Genomic DNA, 21,825 nt, shown 5'->3' on the forward strand with positions numbered 1-21,825 from the left:
TCACAATAGTTCTGCATATACAGCCACATGGCACAATTATGTGCGATATACATTACAACAGTCGTTTTTAGAGAACTTCTGAACGGATGTCCACCTAATATGCGCCTCTAAGGGGACTATACCTTTTGAAATGGGTAATTCAATATATTCTTATGTAAAACCGATAACATGCCTTTCACACCTGTGTCTGGCTAAATTGGATCATTGAACTAAACCACGAAAATGTGTCTGATAAAACTTATAAAATTGTAAAGAAAACGTCGTATAGACTTAACTGGAATATTTCTGAGTACGGTATTATTACACAGGTCGCCATCAACGACGTCACTTCATGCCTTATCACGTACATGCTGACTCAGCAGATTCAGTGAGTTACTATACATTGAGAGAGATTGATGGTTACGCTACGCAATATGGGAGAATGTCCAAGAACTTCCGAGTGCGGTAAGAGTGAATGAGGGTGACACCAGGAATGAACTTCACACATCATGCCCAGGAGAGGAATCGAACCCGTGCCTTCGACGTGTCGAGCAAACGCTTTAACGACTAGGGTACCCCATTGCCCCTAGAATGCTGTAGGAGACAAAATAAAAGACAACACATCATTGGGGTGAAGTCGTATTATCATGAAACCGAAGGATTGGGTTCGATTCCCCAAACCCATTTTAGAGTCTCCCAGGTGTCGTATTGCAAGAAAACCGATAGAAGTGGCGTAAACTCATCCATACGAATCGTAGATATATCACAGTAAAACAAAGTAATACTTTAATTTTTCAGTAGAGTTTTATTCAAATATCAGTATATTCAGGCATGAGTTACATTGTTTGATTTCATAATAATACCATTGTTTGAACATGCGTATATCCTTTTTCCATTTCTTTGATAATCTTGAAAATGATTCCCAACCTCTGGTTTCCGTAAGGATCAATGACATTTTCAATGTCCGTACAGGTAAAAAATTGTTGCTTGAACGGAGGAAAGTGGGCCCTCTCTCTTGAACCTTTTGATTTATGAAACAAGCATTACAATGGTGGTTGTGGTTCCTACGACAATAAAAGTGAAAACATATGCATTTTACTACAATTCGGTACCTGCTGGGATATTACTGGGTACCTTGGAACGTCATACTAATCTGTATTTCGCTCTCATTTATCTTAAGGATTTCTAGATTTTGCCACTTGGAGAAAGGCATCGTCGATCGTAAATTTGCAACTGACTGACTGCAATCCGACTCCTGGACAACGACAATCTCTAGTTCGAGTTCTTATCCCTCTGTTACAGCCTCCCCATTTGCCCCATGCAGTCCACCCATATCCGTCGCTGCACAACCTGGCGTCTAAGTTGGGGCCTTCACAGCCACAGTTACAAGGGCCACATATACGGCTGCGTCTTTGAATACCGCCACTGCATGGTCCCCAGGAAGTCCAATCTGACCATGTGCCTTGGACCTCCTTCCAGGGAGTCAGGTCAATTTCATCCAGTGAACTACATGAGACTCTGAAGTTGAGAAGAAACAGGCCATGGAATACGTTTCCAGAGGTAAGGTTCCTTTCAATGGATATGTCATCGATATCAGTGCATGTATTTATACGGGCGCAGAGACTCTTTCGGCAAAACTGGAAAACAGTTGAACATTGTGTGCCCGCGTGTTCTGTATGTCAGGGAGTGAGCTAACAATGTCCATTAAGCTTCCCTTGGCCAACTCAGATGACTGGTGACGAAAATATATATTGAGGCGTGTTTGAAAGTTCTGAAGTGAAAAGAATATTGTTTTGAAATTTTGCCAGAAAGCTGCTACCTGTGGATTTGACTTGATGCCTCTAAGTGACTAAACGATCATTCTCAGAAGTGTATGAGGTCATTTTGAACTCGCAACAGAATTATTGATTACATTAACTTTTTAAAAGTGTTTTATTATCTCCGACACCTTCTTTCTAAAAAACATTTGTAAATCATCTGATAATCAAAGAAGAAACCATACATACACTGAATCCTTTACAAATGCGTTTGATTGAATGTTGTTTGTGTTTGTGTTGTCACACACGACACGGGACAGACTCGATTTCCTGATCTGCTCCAACTGACCTGCAATGATACGGACACAGCTTATTTTAGGCGACCGATAGGCACATAAAACTGTATAACAAAATACAGAAGGAACCTGTTAGTGATGGAAGTGTTGCTTGTTGCCTCATCCATGCCCATACATTTTAGTATAATGACGGTAGCATGTTAATAATCGAACTCCGATAGAGCGACAGAAATCGTATCGAAAGGGCAAAGGAAAGCGTGCATTTGTGCTTGTGTGACATTTTTGCCACTCTGTTGAATTTCCTGAATACAAATAAAATAGTAGCCCTTAAATAAGGGTAATAATTTGGGCGAATCTGGTTAAGCAAAAACGGCACATAACCCCAGTTGCATGTTGAATAGGCGTTGCCCACTTTGGTAAAACCCCACGCACGAGACAACGGTGCTCGAACAAAATCACATTTTCAAAGCGACTTCTCGCACTCATAATGGACCAACAGCTAATGACGTTTGCAAGAGTTATTATTATATTGCTGGATGAGTTTGTGATATGCAAATATCAATTTTAAGTTCAGGATAAATATCAACCTGGGGTAAATTTCACAAAGTCATTGTCTTCCTCAAACCAGAATCGGTCTCCTTTCTTGAGGACCTCGAACTGTTTTCCCAGCAGACAGGCAAAGGTTGGTCCGACAAGTCCACCTGCCACTGGCATCTCTGACAGTCCACCAGTAAACAGGTCAATGTCGTTCACATCTCTAGGGAAGAACATGTTTGAAATAATATGCAAACAGCCGATTTTAAACAAGAGTTCATGACAAAGTCAAATGTTGGTGGGCTTGTTTAAACGGGCACGAACATAACATAAATAGAAACACGAAGGAGTGAATCATGGAGATTATTTCTAGACCGCACAGTGGACGTTTATATACAAACGAACTTACGCAGTTGATTTGTGTCAAAAAGCATCACTTGTAACTGTTACTGAAAAGTTTCAATGTTTACTTCCCGAAAGCATTTTAAGAACTGTGGCACTGTCTCCAAGGCTGAACACCTTTACAGAAAAGCATAAGTATCATACTCATGTTAAAATATATTATGGAAAAAAAGTAAATATTAAATAAGTAAAGTCACTATAATTACGCATATGCAGTCGCAAGCTGCAAAGCAGAAGCTGCAGTGTGCGTCGATACAAGATCTGCGAAAGAGGTCACATCAGGAACACCACAAAAACGTCTCCAGTGAGTGTACGGAGGCAGACCATGGTCCCTTCCTCTCTGAATGTTGAGAGCAGCCAGATCCAGCCTATTTCCAATACCATCAGGGAAGAGATGGTCGGTCACCTCCAGTGTCAGTTTGCTGTCCACTGACTGGACGCAATCCTTGACCAGACCTCTGCTGTAATGGCCAACGTGTCTGTTCATTGCACTCAATACCAGATGGGTGTTTCCGAAAGTGTCACTAAGTCTGTCTTGACCAACATTGGCGTAAGCCACATTGAAACTGCTAATGAAGCTTCGGATCATGGAGTGTCCCATTCTGAAGACCGCTGCTGCAAAGGCGTTCCTGATGCTGGCGTCTGTTGTTGTGCTGTAGACATTAGCATAAGCCGTGCCAGAGCCTAGAGTAAGGCCATAGTTACTCATGGCTGTTGGACCAAGGATAATTGGTAGGTATTCGTCGTATGTGATTTCCTGGTACACACAAAGCATCAACCGCTATAACTACTTACACACAATGAAAACCGAAAGTGCACAAGGTGAACTAGATTTTGCCCTCTATCAAACTAGACACGATCCGGAAATTAGTAATATTTCGCAAAACAGTAATGTATCATTTTTAGCAACGCCTCTTCAAAAGAAAATCAATAACGTATGAGTGTAACATTGTTAATTTATCTGGTTAAATGAATGTGCAGACATAGTTTTCTTTGCTCTTTATTAACACTTTGTGTATCAATCATGTATGCAACATATATAAGCTGTACATAATGATGTAAACATGTACGTCTAACAACGCCAAATTTGGCCAGAGAGTATATAATGTTCCACTGCGGATCCTGGTCCTCACCAACTTTTACTGTCAATCGTAACTACTTACAAATTGTTTGCGTTGTTTATTATGAGAAGGGACTAATCCGATGGAAAGGTTCACTAACTTAACTGGTCGACTGCCTGATGTATTACCCCGACAGCTCTTTAAAATGATCATTATATAAAACACGGGTTTGTGTGACCCAGATTCGATTATGTATAAGTGAAACAGAGCTAAGCTCCAGTCAGATCATCCAAATCCAAACCTGCATAATAGCTCCTACTATTTTCCTGGCTTCCTGGAAAATTCTTTCATCCCCCCAGTGACAGTTCAGTTGCTTCAACCTCCTTGCAATACGGTTGTGTTCCCTCATGAAGATGGTGTGGATGCTCTGCAGAGTGGGGTTCTCATTTACACGGTGGTCACCTTAACAGATAAATTATATTGTATCTGTCTGTCAACACTGGTCACTTAACACCAAAACAACAAAATATGTTTACTTGTAGATTCTTTTATAAGAGCTCTTGTTTCCTCATGAAGATTCTGTGCGTGCTCTGGGGGTTCTCTTTCACCCCAGGTTGATTACTGGAACAGCCTTTTGTTTGGATGCAGAAACAAACATTTTAGCCAAGCTTCAGCGAACGCAAAACTCAGCTCAGGAATTAGAGGGATTACCCACACACAGAAGTGCGAGCATATAACACCTGTACTCAAGGAACTACACTGGCTACGAAAGAGGGAGAGGATTGAATTTGAAACTCCTATTATTTGTCCTCATGGCGCTAAATGGCCTTGTTCGAGATTAAATCCAACTGCTCATTACCCTATCAGTGGAACAAACTTCCAGACTACTTACGTGACAATTCCAACATCAAAAGTTTCAGATCTGAACTTACGACCTTCTTGTTCAATACAGCATAGGACTAAGTTCCTTTGAGCAGTTTCCCTGATCGAGGTACTACAAAAATGCCTATTATAGTAACTTATTATTTGTTTGTCAACACTAATCACTTAAAAACAAAACAATCTCTTGGAAATGTTTACAGTTTGGCTTGTTCAAACGGACACCTGGGATTCTGTGCTTCGTTTTCCACTTTTCTACTTGAACACAACTTGCCTGCAAGGAAACAAAAATCAGTGGGAACTTGTTGGTTACAACTGTCGGGGTTGGCTGTGTCCTCTGGAAGCAGTTCGCGCGGAGTACTGGTGACACTACTCACGTCCAATAAACCTGGAACAAATATCACTGGGTATGTGAGTGACTATATACATATATCGGAAGCCCTACACGAGCACGTCAGGGAACATTATGTCAGTCTCATGAATTCAGCAAGTCGTGGACACTCTAGAGACCCAAATCAAGGCATTATTTTCGGACTGAGGTTCAAGTTTTAAATAACAACTTGGTTAAGGGACGCCAGTGCACACTACCAGCGACCCGAATCGAGTCGAGCACAGGTGCAGTTGAAGATGCATTATAAATTACTTCATAATGTTAAAAGATAATCAAAAGGGGAATTTCGCAGTAGGTGTGTCATAAACATACGCATCTTTTCAAACTTTTGTAACATATTTTATTTAACTTTCTGAATGAAATGTATTATTGAGCACAGGGGCTTGTATTGCTGAAAATAAAACATCCTGGGTCCAGCAAGCCTACACTGATATCCATATACATATGAATAAGGAATATGTATATGGTTATCAGTGTAGGCTTGTTGGACCTAGGATGGTGTATTTTTAGCCATACAAGCCCCTGTGTTAGTGAGCAAATGAATTCTGGGTTTATTTTATCCGGACCAAACTAATATCGTATGATTTTTAAGTTACCATCAACAAAAGTCCGCAGTTGGTTCTGTTCCTCCTGGGACGATCCGTATACCTGTGAGGCATCGATGTAGGCTGTGATCTGGTTCAGCTGTTCCACCGGAGCTGGGGACAATAGTTGTTTAAATAATAACATGGCGATGGGCAGATGCTCGTAAAAAGCATTTAAAAAATTGTGACGTTCAGATGTGCATAAGCGTTACATCTCTGGTAAAGGCCCGCTTTTAATAGCATTTCAGTTTCATATCAGCCGCGAGTCGTAACATACCAGTCACACACCCTACTGTCCTACTGACCCTAATTAGGACGAATCGCAGGCTTGGTTGACCCATGTCATCGTGTCTCAGTTATCGTGATCGATGCTCATGATCACATGATTGTCTAGTTCAGACGTAATTATCTACAGACCGCAGCCATTTATCTGGAATATTGCTGGGAGATGCGTTAAACAACACACAAACAGATCAAAACAGGCATACTCAGTGGTCCTTAGACATACCTGAGGTACAATTTTCGTTTTCAACTTGGACAGACCGTACGAAATTCATACAGTCAAACGTGAAGTTCCTGTCTGGTTGGTGTACTTGAATGGGGAAACATTGAGGCCTGTTGATGTCAAAATAGATTGCACATGAAATCTTCCGATATACACGGGCGCACGAATGTCATAATAATACATGAAACCTTTTGAGAAACAAAACCATTAGATACATTATGAGTATACGACTGTGGAAGGAGATTGATTCTGTTTAAGCTAGAATTCAGCAAATCCGAAATGGGTTACACACGGTTACAGTATGGGGCCATCGATGTTACAAGCGAACCCGTCAAATGTCAGGTTATACTAAGGGGAAGACTTACGGAATCAAACTCCACTTAGGCGCTACGTTTTCATCTAACCTAAATGGAACCGTGAAGGTCCCGGGGTAGAATAGGCCTTCAACAACCCATGCTTGCCATAAAAGGCGACTCAGCTTGTCGTAAGAGGCGACTAACGGGATCGGGTGGTCGTGCTCGCTGACTTGGTTGACACATGTCATCGGTTCCCAATTGCGCAGATCGATGCTCATGTTGTTGATCAGTGGATTGTCTGGTGCAGACTCGATTATTTACAGACCGCCGCCATATAGCTGGAATATTGCTGAGTGCGGCGTAAAACTAAACTCACTCACTCTAACCTAAATGTAGCACACACAACTTCCTCGATCGTTTTCCATCGTGGACCTCGCGGATCTATCCCGGGGCATGAATAAAATGTCCTTTCAGAATATGATTTGCATACGCATGTTGATATGTTCCCGTTGCCCTGTGAGAAAGAAAATATACTCATCAACTGTACCACCAACCTTGCGTTCAAGTCTGCTTGTGAGATGCCACCATTAGGGAAGGACGTGCTGCAGCAAGCAACCGATGTCTGGTAGGGGTCTGTTAGGATGTTTAAAACATGACTTCGTAAAACAAAATCATTCATATCTATATGAAAACAACGCCTGAGGCGTATGATGCTCACATTCATACTACGATGTCATCCAGTTTGCATCCTTAGAAACAACCCGACAGTGTGGTTCTGTTATACACAGACGTTCTAAACTAACAATATTGCCTTTTTCAGTCACATTTTAGGAAAGCTTTGCAGAGCTTTTATGACATTAGATAAGTAGTAAAATGTACAATTTTCGACTTCAATGATGCGTGTGACACATTACATTTGCAGTTCTCTCAATCTATATCTCGAATCGGTTCATGCAGTGTAATCGAGATTTTATGGGGCTTCTGAGATTACCCCGTTCGTTTGCATAGGCCTGGAACACGTTCAAACAGTAGATACGGATTGTTCAACACGTACACGCACATGTACTGAGAAGATGCGTGTCATGATCAGGTTCCTTTACCAGAATCCAACGACAGACACCCTAATCAGACATCTCCTATCTTCCCAATTTGCTCCGGGCTCATCATTACAAATGCAAAATACATGTTTGGTAAATGTCTGTCTCGAAGCTGTTTCTAAAAGTCTGTACATGTTGAAGGTAAAGAATCACATGGTAGTTATTGTTATTGTTATTAAAACGATCGTGTCTTACTTCCCGGCTGTGTAAGCTGTTGAGTCGGCGTGCTAGTGATGTCGTGATCCAGGAACTGACCCCACTGCATCAGCATGTGGGTGTAGTTGGCGTGCAGGTCAGCATTAGTTGATGGCGTGTGGACGGTCGTGCTGACCGTTCGGGCACTGGGCAAATGATTTGGCGCGCCTGATGATGCCAGTTGTCTCGGTGTGGACACACCTGTGTTTGGTTCGAGAAATTATAATTATCATTACAGGATATTTATATGGCGCACATATCCATGAAACTAATGCTTCCTCAAGGCGCTGGTATTTGTTTCCCTCGATCACTGGATGTCGGTTTCAGCGTCACATCGTATTATCAATCTTAACTCCCTGGGGAGTATATAACTCTTGCTGCCACTAGGCGCACCGAGTTTTATTGTGGCGCTGTCGTCCTAACGAGGTACCCACATCACAACTGGGTGGACTGGGACACATAGTCAGAGTACTTTGTGCAGGTCTACTGCACGTTGCTGTACCCGCAACTAGGTGTTTGCACGTATTCATGTGGCCACCATCTGGTCATATGCCAACGAATTCATGGGGTTTTTTAAGTACACAGGATTGTGTACTGTACACTAGGGGTTGTGACAACACGGAAATAGTCTTCACACAAAGTTGACGCGAAGGTTTTCACACCCAGTGACAGGTGGGTTCGATCCTGATACCTCAGTCTCTCTAGATGACTAGCCTGGCGTTTTAACCAACGCGCCCACCGCGCAAAATGTAGCAAAAGAAACCGAGTAACGTTGCACTGGTGGCGTTGTGTGTAAATGCCTAGCACTTATCAACCTTACGTATTGACATCAGGACTACACAGTTGATACACGGGTCAGTATCAGTCGATGCAGTATCTGTAGCTCGTGGACAGTTTGTGTTGATTGTGCGTTCCAAACCCTTACAGTTGTCTTTATATTGGGTCTTCTTTCCATAAACTATTTTGCTAATTATAGGACTGTGCATTCATTTAGTAAACCTCTACAAAATTTGCCTTTTAAGTCTACCATCTTGTCCGTGAGAGTTTAGTTCAATGTCGTTGTGAACCATTTCCAAGTAAATCAAGGCTTAATGCTTCCAATACAGTAACGAACACGGAACAGTGCAGACTGATATTGAAGCTTAATCAAGGCTTAATGCTTCCAATACAGTAACGAACACGGAACACTGCAGACTGATACTGAAGCTTAATCAAAACGATGCAGTTTTGAACTCAAGGTCTTTGTTTTCTTGGTACCAGGCAGTGGACTGCTATAGGTTGATGACATCTGCTGATCATTGAGTACGTTCTCTCTTCAATAAACCAATAGATCATCATAGTTCTGATCATGAAGAGAAAGGCATTACAATCAGAGCACATACCATCGTCATATGCAGGATAAAGCCAACGCCTCATCGGTATGGACGCCATACCCCACAAGGTGTGCTCGAGGTTGTTGCAGCGACCATTGGCTGACCGATAGGGGTAGTTCCTATCACAGGTGCAGTTGTCTTCGCAGAAGACCTCAGGTCCAAATCCTGACTCAAGTGTTGGCCTGATTTGGTCATCTCTTATGTTTGCTCTAAACGTAAATATATACTTGTGGTATATTCACTGGTATTAACAAATATAAAAAGTAACAGAGGTTGTAATGATGGTATTTGCCATTGAAATAAAGAAACTCACCGATTGAGTCCCAGGGTTGTTATAATGACGTTCAGGCGATGGTTCTCACCCTTTCGGATGCTCTCCAGTGTCGTGAAGGTGAACTTACTGTGCTGGTGGATCGTAGTTCCGGTCTGATTGACCAACGAATCTACAAGACAATTGTGAGTGGATCAGGTGGTCATTTCAGATACATTGAATGAGAGACGTACTGAAGTTTACAACTTTATCGAAAACAACCCCAGCTCGTGACGAAGAAGAATTTTGACAATTAGATTCGAAATAACAAAGGTGGACTGTGACTAACATCGGACGACTGACTGACAGAGTATGGCATACTCCAGTATTTTCCAGCGAACCTATTGAATATAGGATACCAACACTGATATGTCTCATCCACGAAACCAGAGGCGGCGTGTTTCAGATTACATGGTCTCCACACTGAAGATAAGTCTAAATGTATTGAAATTAGAATAGCTAATGTAAATTACCATCAAGTATACCGAATGCACCAAACTAAAGTGTTATTGAAATTGATATGTTCTCTTTCACACATTCAGTGCCAATACAAATCACATATACATCTGAAAAAATTGAATATATATATATATATATGTATGTATGTATGTATGTATGTATGTATGTATGTATGTATGTATGTATGTATGTATGTATGTATGTATGTATGTATGTATGTATGTATGTATGTATGTATGTATGTATGTATGTATGTATGTATGTATGTATGTATGTATATATTCCGACTGAAGCGGGTCTTATACGATTACAGCTTTCGTTATGCTCTAACAACCAATATTGTGTGATATATCTAAGCTAGAAATATCAAATATAGATTTCTGGTTCGTCCAGGGGACGCAATTGCACATGTACACCCAGACGGGCTCCACAACTGCTGCTTGCAGAATCGTGTAACACCACGGGATGAAAACCGTACTGTCTTATAGACAAAGGACGAATACTCCTTTAAAAATTGGAATCACACGTGGGGAGCTTACCTATTTCCAGAAATGTCTTTTGTAATCTGAGTTCCATTTCCAGAATCAGCTTGGCTTCCTCTTCCAGGTCGACTTTTGGGGGTGAGGTAGTCTGTGTGTCAACTTCAGTGGGTAGGGTTGTCTGTCTGTCAACTTTAGAGGGTAGGGTTGTCTTTTTTTGAACCTGTGCAACGACCACCAACAACTGGCACCCTAGCACTACAGGCAATAACATGATATAGCTCTTGTCCAGTGTTGCCTCAGGATAATCTACATAGATGTCTGAAAACCGAAAAAGAGTTTATTGTATACCTTCAACATATTGTATGATAAAGTATATCTTACGAAATACTAACTAACATACATTAAATATCATGATAACAAAACAACATGGCATATATGTAAGGTATAAAATGTGTCATTAAGGAATATATACATTAATGATTTATATGCAGTAATGTGTGATTAAGATAGGGTTATACAATGAGTTCACAGAGACTCAAAAGCGTTTGAAACATTTCAGGTGATTTCAGGGTGGTGGGGTAGCTTAGTGGTTAAGGCGTTACCTCGTCACGCCGAAAGCCCGGGTTCGATTCCCCATATGGGTGCAGCGAGGTTTGCTGATCATAAGATAAATCTTTCTGCCATAGAAATGTGTCAAAGAAACACGCAATACATCAATTTACTAGATCAAATGACCGATGTTGTCGCCAAGCACACGCTTAAGCATATGGCCAAATTTGCTGGGAAGTCATAACCCAGAAGAGAAAAAAATGGACTTGGACATCTATTTTATTATGAAATTGTAATATTTATATCAGCCAATATTCCGAACACATGATAACATTAATCTGATACTCAAGCAGTAAACATGTTATAATATGATGTCCGATACAGATAGGTACAGTTATCTGCAGTAGTGTACCAAATGCACACACTTATCATTACTTAATTCAGTACTACAAATGGAACATATCGGAAGAATCTGATTGTAGTCTCCTGACTACAACACCGCACCTTAACTAATACAGTTAATGCAAATTAGAATACGGATTCTGAGCTGGAATGAGCTTAAAACCCTCATATGCTTTGCTACCGTGGTCAGGTTTTGTTTGTTTGTCCATTTGTTGAGTAACGACACACTCAACAGTATTCCAGCTATATGGCGGTTGTCCGTAAATAATCGAGTCTGTAACAGACAATCCAATGATCAACATGATGTGGATGTATATTTTTCGTTTTTTTAAGTTTCGACGTACGGTCAGGTCTGTGATTAACACTACGAGCATTAATCTACACAAATGGCTCTTGGACAGACATATATATATAACCGATGAAAAATATACTGAGCACGAAATGAAACGACAGTTTCGAAAGAATGACATCTCATAACAGTAACCGCATCATGTGTTTATGTCTTCTGTTTAAAAAACTTGATGAAAAACAGAGTTGCGTTTCTTTTGCAGTTGCATGATGCACTTTTAACAATTGTAACGATAATTACGTCTGAACTAGACAATCATGTGATCATGATTGTATCGGTGTTGATTCTGACGCTGTCCTTAAACAGCTGAGTAATATAGTTGATCATTCTCATTACCTTGTCATTTTCACAGAACTAAAGCATAAATATATATATGCAAGCAAGACCCCAAAAATCATAAATATTAACCTTTTCGGTGTTGATTCTGACGCTGTCCTTAAACAGCTGAGTAATATAGTTGATCATTCTCATTACCTTGTCATTTTCACAGAACTAAAGCATAAATATATATATGCAAGCAAGACTCCAAAATCATAAATATTAACCTTTTCGGTTTTCTGTAGTGAAGACGTTTTCATATAGGGTTTCTTGGCAACGGTATGAGGATCCGATGTACTTAAGGTAACCGGAAAGTATTAAGTTTCTCCGATGTTGGACGTAGGCTGCATTTAAGACCATTTATATATCTGATTACACAAACTAGTTTTGGCTAAGAACCCCACCTAGTGTTCCTTGATATGGATTTATTATTTTTTATATACATGTACCCTGATCTTGTAAACATGTAAACGTCCTTTTTTGAGAAATATCAAGAAACACACTGTAAATTTCCTTTTAATAATTATGATTATTAGAAACAGAGCAAGCGCACAGGATAATTATAAACAATTAACACCAAACTATCGGGGAATGGAAAGCATTCCCTTAAACATTAAACTCACTATTAAAACACAACACGTTCAATACAGTCTTCAAAACATTGTAAGCTTAAGGTATTTTTACTGTAAACCTGTATCAGGTACATGAAAATCGAATAACCATTTCTTCATTTGCAAACATCATCAAACTTGATAGTATTAGTTCTTTTTACCCGACTGTTTATGTATCAAGACATACGAGAAAGCAAGGGCGAATCATAATACGAAACATAAGGAACCGCTTTGAATGTGTGTGTATTTCATGGCTATATCATCCGGTAACATGTATTGCTTTTGTCGGAAAAATACAATCTGCCTCCTGGAATATACATGTACTGTCAAACACCGCTGTCTCGAATATGAATGTAGCTGTTTAAGTACTCCTATTTTCCCGATACTCGATGTAAGCGAAACTAGGCAATGGAAGTGACCAAGCGTTTAGTTCGAGATAACGTACGTTAGCCAAGAATTAGTTCGACACAAGATGTTTGACTTTGCATGAACAACAATAAACACCCGCAGTAAGAAATATCTAAAATTATATATTTGAATATGCCCGTTACCAATATTTAAATAAAGCATATTCACGTATAATACTTACATCTATTCAAGATCATACTCAGTTACTATCTTTGAAATATTTTCAAATAAATTTTACATATTTATGTTAATGAATTGAGGTCGTAATCAAATAAGCTGTCAACGGTAGCGCAACGTACCTTTCCAGTGGATGGAAATATAGCATAAATCTGCAGCGTTTACTGATAATATTACCTGCTTATAAATACAAACAAAAATGACACGTGACATGCAGAACCAACCAATCACACTGTTCCGTTCAACATCCTGCAGATTTACCTTGACATGTATAAGATAAACTATTTTACAGTTGGCCGGGGCAGTGAAGCGTGTCGGACATGCAATCATTTCATATGTCTGATGGATCAACGATAAGGTCATTAAGAGGTCAAGGAACGATCTCCAGGATGTTAAATATATTATGGACGGGTGGGTGGGTAAACATTGGTTGTGTGAGGTAAAATAAGGTGGGTATACGTAGAATTTGCGTTGTGACCTCGTATAGATTTTAATATATACATGCCCTGTACATGAGATATACTTAAAATCTCATTATATTACTTATTACTAAAACACGCTCTTGCAGTATATCCTAAACTGCTTTACTTCCAAAAACATATAAAACCATATGTTTTGCGAATGAGCTCCTTGGAGCAACATATGATGGGATTAGAAAAAAATGAACAAATCAAATATGATAGCTTTTGGTATTTTTTCGTTAATTGTCTTCATGAATGTATCTGAAAAATATTGAAGTGAGCAGCTGTTTAGATCCCATTCCCACCCTCCTGTTACTAAAACTAAATAACGTTACTGCCAGTGAATACTCACCATATACCACCCACACACTATGCTGCTTTCTCATTTTAGATCAGCTGTATGCTCTCCGTATGCAACCCATATATTATGCTGCTTCCCCTTTTTAGACAAGGTGTTTACTCACCATATACCACCTACACACTATGCTGCTTCCTCTCTTTAGATCAGCTGAATACTCACCACATACCACCCACACACTCTTCTGCTTTCTCATTTTAGACAAGCTGTATGCTCACCGTGTACAACCCATAGACTATGCTGCTTGCTCTTTTTAAACCGGCTGTATATTCACCATTTACCACCCACACACTATCCTGCTTTCTCATTTTAGACAAGCTGTATGCTCACCGTGTACAAGTCATAGACTATGCTGCTTGCTCTTTTTAAACCAGCTGTATTCTCACCATATACCACCTACACACTATTCTAACCATTATAAGATAACCATTGACATTTTGCGAGATGTACAACCAGGCGTAAGATCACCATGAATGCGAGAAGGACATGTGCGAAATGGATAAATATGTGCGTGACAGATAACCATGTGTGAGTGATGGATAGCCATATGTGCGTGACAGATAACCATGTGTGAGTGATGGATAGCCATATGTGCGTGACAGATAGCCATGTGTGAGTGATGGATAGCCATATGTGCGTGACAGATAACCATGTGTGAGTGATGGATAGCCATATGTGCGTGACAGATAACCATGTGTGAGTGATGGATAGCCATATGTGCGTGACAGATAACCATGTGTGAGTGATGGATAGCCATATGTGCGTGACAGAGTGCTATGTGTGTTGTAGAATGTACACGTGTACTTTATAGACTATCACCAGTGCTTTGGGGTAGATATATGTGCGTGTTGAATAGGAGTGAGTGTTGTGAGGTAATCACTTATGAGATGAAACTATCTGTGACAGATCAAGTCATTTAGCCGCGGGATGGTTTCAGAACGGGGTTCGAAGCATGAAACAACATCACAACCTGGTATGAAATGTAGACAACCCGGATTCTTGTCATGACCAATCACAACCTTTTACAAGGACACAGCGCTGCTGGTTAATTTGTTTGTACTTGTCATACCCTTTTCCACGACCTCACCGTAAAAACAGAAAAAGAAAAAGATATCAGCTTTGAAATAACTGAGCTTTGTAGTTGAACCTAACAGACGTGTTGAATTTTGTTTCATCTTCCTTCTAGAATAAAGTAGTAAAGATATAAAAAAACACTCAGCCCTAATGAAAAGCATGTCTCCTGGTGAAACCTACGAATCCCGGTGTTTATCAGGAGTCGAACCCTCTGCTTGTATCCTGAATAAACTGACTGTATTAATCGGTGGGGCTACCCGTGCTCCCTGAGCGTGACTAGATGCTGAGAATCCAATGTTGGAAGTGGAATCAGAACAATATTTGAAAGACTGTTTAAGATTCAGTTTGTGTTATTTCCTGTGAGGATCTTGGATTTGGTACAGGGAATGTAACCTGGTCAGCAATCGGTCCATTTGCCACGAACATATACACAGTTAAAGTCAATAAGCTCTCATCAAATTTAATTACACTGTACATATATATTATGTAACACATTTGGAGTGAAAACACCATGGTTTGCATGAAACGTTACTAACCTATTTGCAAAGTACAATTCCGCTAAAATATGTTTGGTATTAGGGCGCGGGATTGGCACATTTATGAATGCTAAAAGAACGGAAGTATTGTTTTGATCTGCCAGTAGTGAAGCCAAGTCATTTCTCGGTGACCTATTCAGTCATTACACAGACATTTATTTGTCTAATGATAATAAAGGCCGATAAACAACCAATGACACCGAACATTCCTCATATCTTTCAAAGCAAATGGGCGTGGTCCAAAATAGTTTCTTGTGAATAAATAGTAGCTCATATTAACTTGATTGTGTCACTTTATTAACTGTTCGTTGAAATAGTGGACCATATTAACTCCGTTCCTCTAATTGTTCTTTTTGTTGGTGGAAATAGTAGCGCATATTAACTTGATTGTTCTTTGTTTCTGTTGATGAAAATATTAGTCCACATGGTCTTGCAACTGGGTGTGCCACTTTGTTTCTGTTGGTGAATAGTAGCCCAAATTAACTTGATTGTTCCACTTTGTTTCTGTTAGTGAATAGTAACCCACATCAATTTGATTGTTCCAGTTTGTTTCTGTCGGTGAATAGTAGCCCATATTAACTTGATTGTTCCACTTTGTTTCTGTTGGTGAATAGTAACCCACATCAATTTGATTGTTCCAGTTTGTTTCTGTTGGTGTGTAGTAGCCCATATTAACTTGATTGTTCCACTCTGTATATGTTGATGGAAATAGGAGTCAATAGTACCCTCGTTAGCAAGCAAATGATATCGAGTTATGGAGTATTTAAATCAACAGGAATTCCGGCCCATGGTACGAGAAGCTGCCAACTGAATATACGAGCAGTGTAATGGGTACTACATGAATCATATCAACAAACGAACGGAGATATTTAATAGTCTCATCAAAAGACTCTCGCAACACTTTCCAGACACCGTGAAGATCACTGCGGCAATACAGTGTGTAGATTAGCAAGACTTTCAAAAAACATCCTAAAATATTTAAAAACTGGTTTTGCGTCATACCAGAAACACACTTTCGAAGTATCCTTAAATCAGAAAAAATGCTTCTGCGTCGTAATCAGATTGTGAAACGAACGCTAACTTTGTTAGCCTCTTTTAGTGATTTCAAAACGCCCACGTAACTCAGTCACTCACTCACTGTGACTGTGGATGTGAAATTAAACAACAACCACTCCTTCAAGACGAACAGTGACCTATTTCAGGCACGTGTTTACAAAGCTGAAGCAGAAAAATATACAAATATATTAAATTGTATTCATCTCTTTAAAGTGAATCATATTTTGGATTCTCATTTGTAATTCGCTCACCTCCAGCCAATGAGAAACTACTTCCTTCACGAAACCGGACATGTTGGTAGGCACTATGAAATTAAAGGCAACAAAACATCCATCTATGGCCAGGTTTAATACTCTGAAATCATATGTTTTCCAGGGTAATATAAGCACTACACGGTCATGGCGGTGGACCATGCTGCGCTGTTCCCATTAAACTCAATATTCATTCGTGTAGACGAGACAAAACCTACAAACATTGTCATGCATGTCTAAACACTCACAAAGAAGAGGAACACAGACACAGTCCCATCGCCTGGGGGTGGCACAGGCAGTTATCCGTTCATCTTATGAGAAACATCCCATGCTGCTCAAAATATCACACGCCCTATATTAAACTTGTAATTTGGACTCTTACAATTCAAGTTTCTTGGGAATCTTTTTAATGTTTAACAGGATCTTTACCGGCAATACACTTTCACAATCCTAAAAATGGTAGAGCCAATTGTACAATCCCGACTGTAAACAGGAATGTGTTCATATGTTCATGTGTTCATCAAAATAGTCTTGATATCAAATGTGAGATATTGCAGCCCAACCGGTGGCACCAGTTATGAACACAACATAGAAAAGTTGGCTAATTTCTTTAAAAAATCGTAGATATGTATTTCCACAAAGTAGAGAATTGTACTGAACATCATTTTTGTCACTTGTGCGTTTGCGTCCACTATAAAACGTTTTGAAAGCTTTATGAGACCTTTAATTGCGTGCACCATCGAAAACCTTTTAAGTATGAATCGCATGGCGCTTTTTAAAGAAGCATGGCTGAATTTTACCTCAAAAGATGTGAAATGTCATCACTAAAGGCTGGAGTTGTTGAAATAGTGCTCGACAGAGGACGCAAGTTGATCATCTGAAAGTTAAATTGTCACATCCGCCATGACATGAACAGACCTAGTCACAGGGAGATATTGTGTATCAGTTGGGAAATGTTCCTGGCGTTTTATTCTAGAAACGTTTGTAGCCTATGAACTTCTTAGGCCCATTCTTAACGCATTGGCTTCGATCAAAGTTACGAATTCATAGTGTTTCGAGAATAAGGGTCCTGGTGTATAGCAGGGGGGTGTATGCTCTACATTAATTCAGCATTAAATCAACTCTATGGTAACTAGGTAATGGAATTGTGGTTCTTTTTTTTTAACTAAAAAAACAAATGTTTGAACAGAGACGTTTCCATTTACAACTTCAACACATTATGACAACACTGAAAAGAGCGCATTTCCATCAACACATAGCAGACACAGTCGTTCTATTTTCTATGAAAAGATGCTTTAAATTATAATCTTTAACTTGTCGATGCCATCTGTATGTTCACGGGTTGGAGTGCTTTACTTCCAGATCTGATAGTATCAGCTGTATTGTTAAGTGACTAGCGAAGCATGGCAATCGTCCCTCGCGGCTTTGTCCAGAGTATTTGGGGTAGTATTGATAGCTTTTGTTGCGGAAGTTCCGGGTTGGTTGGTCAAGAGCCATTGGGTAGTACCTGATGTACAGAGTGCAACACGGATTCTATTCTGGTGATTCTGGCTTCATGGTTCAAGGCGGTGGTATTTGTCGTGGCACGGGGTCAGAAATTTTATGAGGTGAAATAATCGGTCATTCATTCAGTTGAATGAATGTCCGCGTTCGTTTGAGGGCAGTCTACGGCCCATACTGTTTGTTGTTTTATGCCTCATTCAGAAATAATTCAGTTATATGAATAATCCATTCTAGACGGGCCAATCCAGTGATCAGAATCATGAGGGATCTACCCAATTAGGATACGAGGACACGTGTTAACTGGCTCAGCGTCCCTGACCTCTGCCCTCCATTTAGTCGCTTCTTACTACAAGTATGGGTGCCTGAAGATCAGTTCTAACCCAGATCTTCAAGGGTCTGAGTCCACAGTGACGTTTTGGGTGGGGCCGGGCGATGAGGGTGGAGTGGGTATGTGTAGATAAACATATCAAGGGTATCGCTGTCTGTCATTGCTGACACTATGGATAGCTATAGCTATGAGAGCTTTTGTTTCGTTGGAATACAGTTTTCCAAGAAGTTATGGATAACACCTTTGTTTCCTAATACTGATGATGGAATTTTAGAATGAGTACGGTACTCGTGAATATGGGAGGCAACTCTTGTAAGTTTAAGAATAAACCCGTCTACATCAAGAGTTCTCTCCCTTCGTGTAGCAGACGTCTCCCATTTTAAAGCTGGTTCTAGATGATTGTAATGAACCCCTTAGAAAAGAATTACAAAGACCTAACTGGGTGGAAAAGCTCTCAACGCGAAAAACAGTTTAAACTGGTTTAGGGCTCACGAAAATTAGGATTTGGATAAAGTTTTCTTTTCTGATGAAAGTTCTGTCTGGCTTCCTTCCATCAGCCCCAGGTAAGAAGATAATTGGATTTCCCAGCACGATAACAATCCAGAAAAAATGGTTTTCGGAGGAATGTTCTAGTTATAGACTTGCCCAGCTTCAACCTAGATCTTAAGAATATTGAGAATGTGTGGTGACTGATGAAGGGCAGCATAAACAAGACCGGCTTAGAAATTTTGAGGATATAAAGAAATACGTGGAATATTACTTTGATCGGTAGTCTACCGAGGCACATTCAGGGCAAGGCAAGGGCAAGGCGTGAGTCAGGTAATCAACAATAGTCCAGCTTTATGGCCGCGGTCTGTAAATAATCGAGTCTGAACCACAAACGGTACAGTGATCAACAGCATGAGCATCTATCTACACAATTTGGAAGCGATGACATGTGTCAACTAAGTCAATGAGTCTGACCACCCGATCTCGTCAGTTGCTTCTTACAAGCATGGGTTACTGAAAGCCATTATTCTAATCCGAACCTTCAGGGGTCGTAGGGCAAGGAGGTTTCAGACTGACAGAGAATCATGTCAACATACTCATTTAAATTTACATATTTGCCTTAAAGCCTTTCTCAATTATTTCAGGGAATACCATGCATTTTCAGTTTCACTTTACTGACCACAGAAATCGAATCAAATCCCCAGTTTTCGAGAGGTATGTATGCTTTGTATGACCATTGCGTGGACTACGGTCTACATCGTCAACTATGGTCATTGTAATACCCTAAGGTCACGTTGAACGGTTACCACATGAGCTTAGTACAGTTTACCCTTCTTGCCTCCGAGGCAAAAGCAAGCATTAATGTACAATCAGATCGTGTAAAATTCTTTGTCAAATACAATCCCATATAAGCATTGGCTTCACTTGAGGTTGAGTCGGGACGGAGATGAATATGCCTTGTCCAAGTCGATAAATCAATGAATGATTTATGGTGACATTAGTTACCCTTCTTTTCTCATACTGTTTGACAATTTTGTGCATTTTCCATAACAGTTTGTTAACGGTTCCAAGGTAGTTTTCAATTTTGATTCTCATTCTGTGATAATCTAGTTTACTGCTCTTCGTTGGCAGCTTTTTTAGAATCTAATTCATGATATGGCTGAAATATTGCCAATGTGATTATAAATTATAACTCACTCACTGTTTGATAAGGGAAACAACTCTGAGTCAGTATCGTCACAATGCATTACAACATTCACTTACATTTCTATATTTAGTCAAATGAGGTCTGTGGCTCGTCACGTTGACTTCACATGAGGTCACACATGATTTTATCAAGTTGTTTAAGGTCAAGTTGCCATTTAACCAATCAGATGAAATAAACACTCATAGAGTCTATAGTCCCAAAATAATCAGACAACGTCCATCACTGTGACTGGTGTCTGTTACAAATCGCATTTGAACCATATAAACCAGAGACCATATAAATACAACGACCACACGATCAGGTACAATTATACGAATACAAGTCCAATCTGACCACCGTTCGTGCTCCCTCTCACCAAAAGATAGGCTGCTTCGACAAATTTAACCAAGGATCGAAAACAGGTAGGCATATGTACAATCATTTTCATTTCGGAATGGATTTCTTTATTGTTTGATTAACGCGGCACTACAATATATGACATCGGTCTGCATTGAGTCCGGACCAGACAATCCAGTGATTGGTATCCTGGCCATCAATCAAGGCACTGGGGATACCATGACACGTGTCAACCAAGTCAACAGACCTGAACGACCAATCCCAGTAGTCGCCTCTTACGACAAGTATGGGCTGCTGAAGATTGAATTTAACTTGGATCTCCACAGGTACATGTAATGACAACATGGTTACTCCGAATAAGTGAATGGAAAGAAAATGGTTTTTGAAAAGTTTAATTATATCGTGTAAGCACCAACGTTCTCAGTGCAAGGCAGCATATTAGTACTACAATACCCAAATACCAAGAGTAAGATTATAGGCATTGTCATAGATAATGGGCATTGCATGCAAAAAATGATAAAGGTGATAGACATTATGACCCATGGTACCGTAAAGTAATTAATCTTTGAAAAAATATATTCGTTTCATTTTAGATCAGTTTTATATTGCGATCACCTGCAAAATGGAGAAGTTCTAAAAACTTGTTATTCCTAAGTTGCAGAGAACATCTTTATGGACAGACAATTTCTATATTGCAATAGGTGCGACTTTACAAACTTCTTACACAAAGAGTTCCTTTCTTGTATTACCATTGATCAAACCATATATACTCTTCAAAAAAAGTAGGGGGTCTTCAATTTTTTATTTACGAT

The 21,825-nt window shown here is 39.9% G+C and overlaps 1 protein-coding gene across 1 annotated transcript; it reads right to left on the bottom strand.

Annotated features, from left to right (window-relative positions):
* Positions 1-764: 764 nt before the first annotated feature.
* On the bottom strand, positions 765-13,563 carry LOC137266149 (myeloperoxidase-like). The gene is made up of 14 exons (XM_067801637.1): positions 13,537-13,563; positions 10,658-10,918; positions 9,663-9,792; positions 9,359-9,558; positions 7,977-8,177; positions 7,239-7,317; positions 6,392-6,498; positions 5,896-5,997; positions 5,183-5,296; positions 4,331-4,491; positions 3,175-3,725; positions 2,620-2,789; positions 1,986-2,085; positions 765-1,497 (listed from the first exon to the last, which is right to left on the bottom strand). Exons 2-14 carry the CDS (start codon positions 10,869-10,871, stop codon positions 1,155-1,157), a joined length of 2,472 nt encoding a protein of 823 aa, XP_067657738.1. The 5' UTR covers positions 10,872-10,918; positions 13,537-13,563; the 3' UTR covers positions 765-1,154.
* Positions 13,564-21,825: the final 8,262 nt, after the last annotated feature.

This window comes from Haliotis asinina, chromosome 15, assembly GCF_037392515.1.
Source record: "Haliotis asinina isolate JCU_RB_2024 chromosome 15, JCU_Hal_asi_v2, whole genome shotgun sequence".
In the NCBI taxonomy this organism is placed as follows: domain Eukaryota; kingdom Metazoa; phylum Mollusca; class Gastropoda; order Lepetellida; family Haliotidae; genus Haliotis; species Haliotis asinina.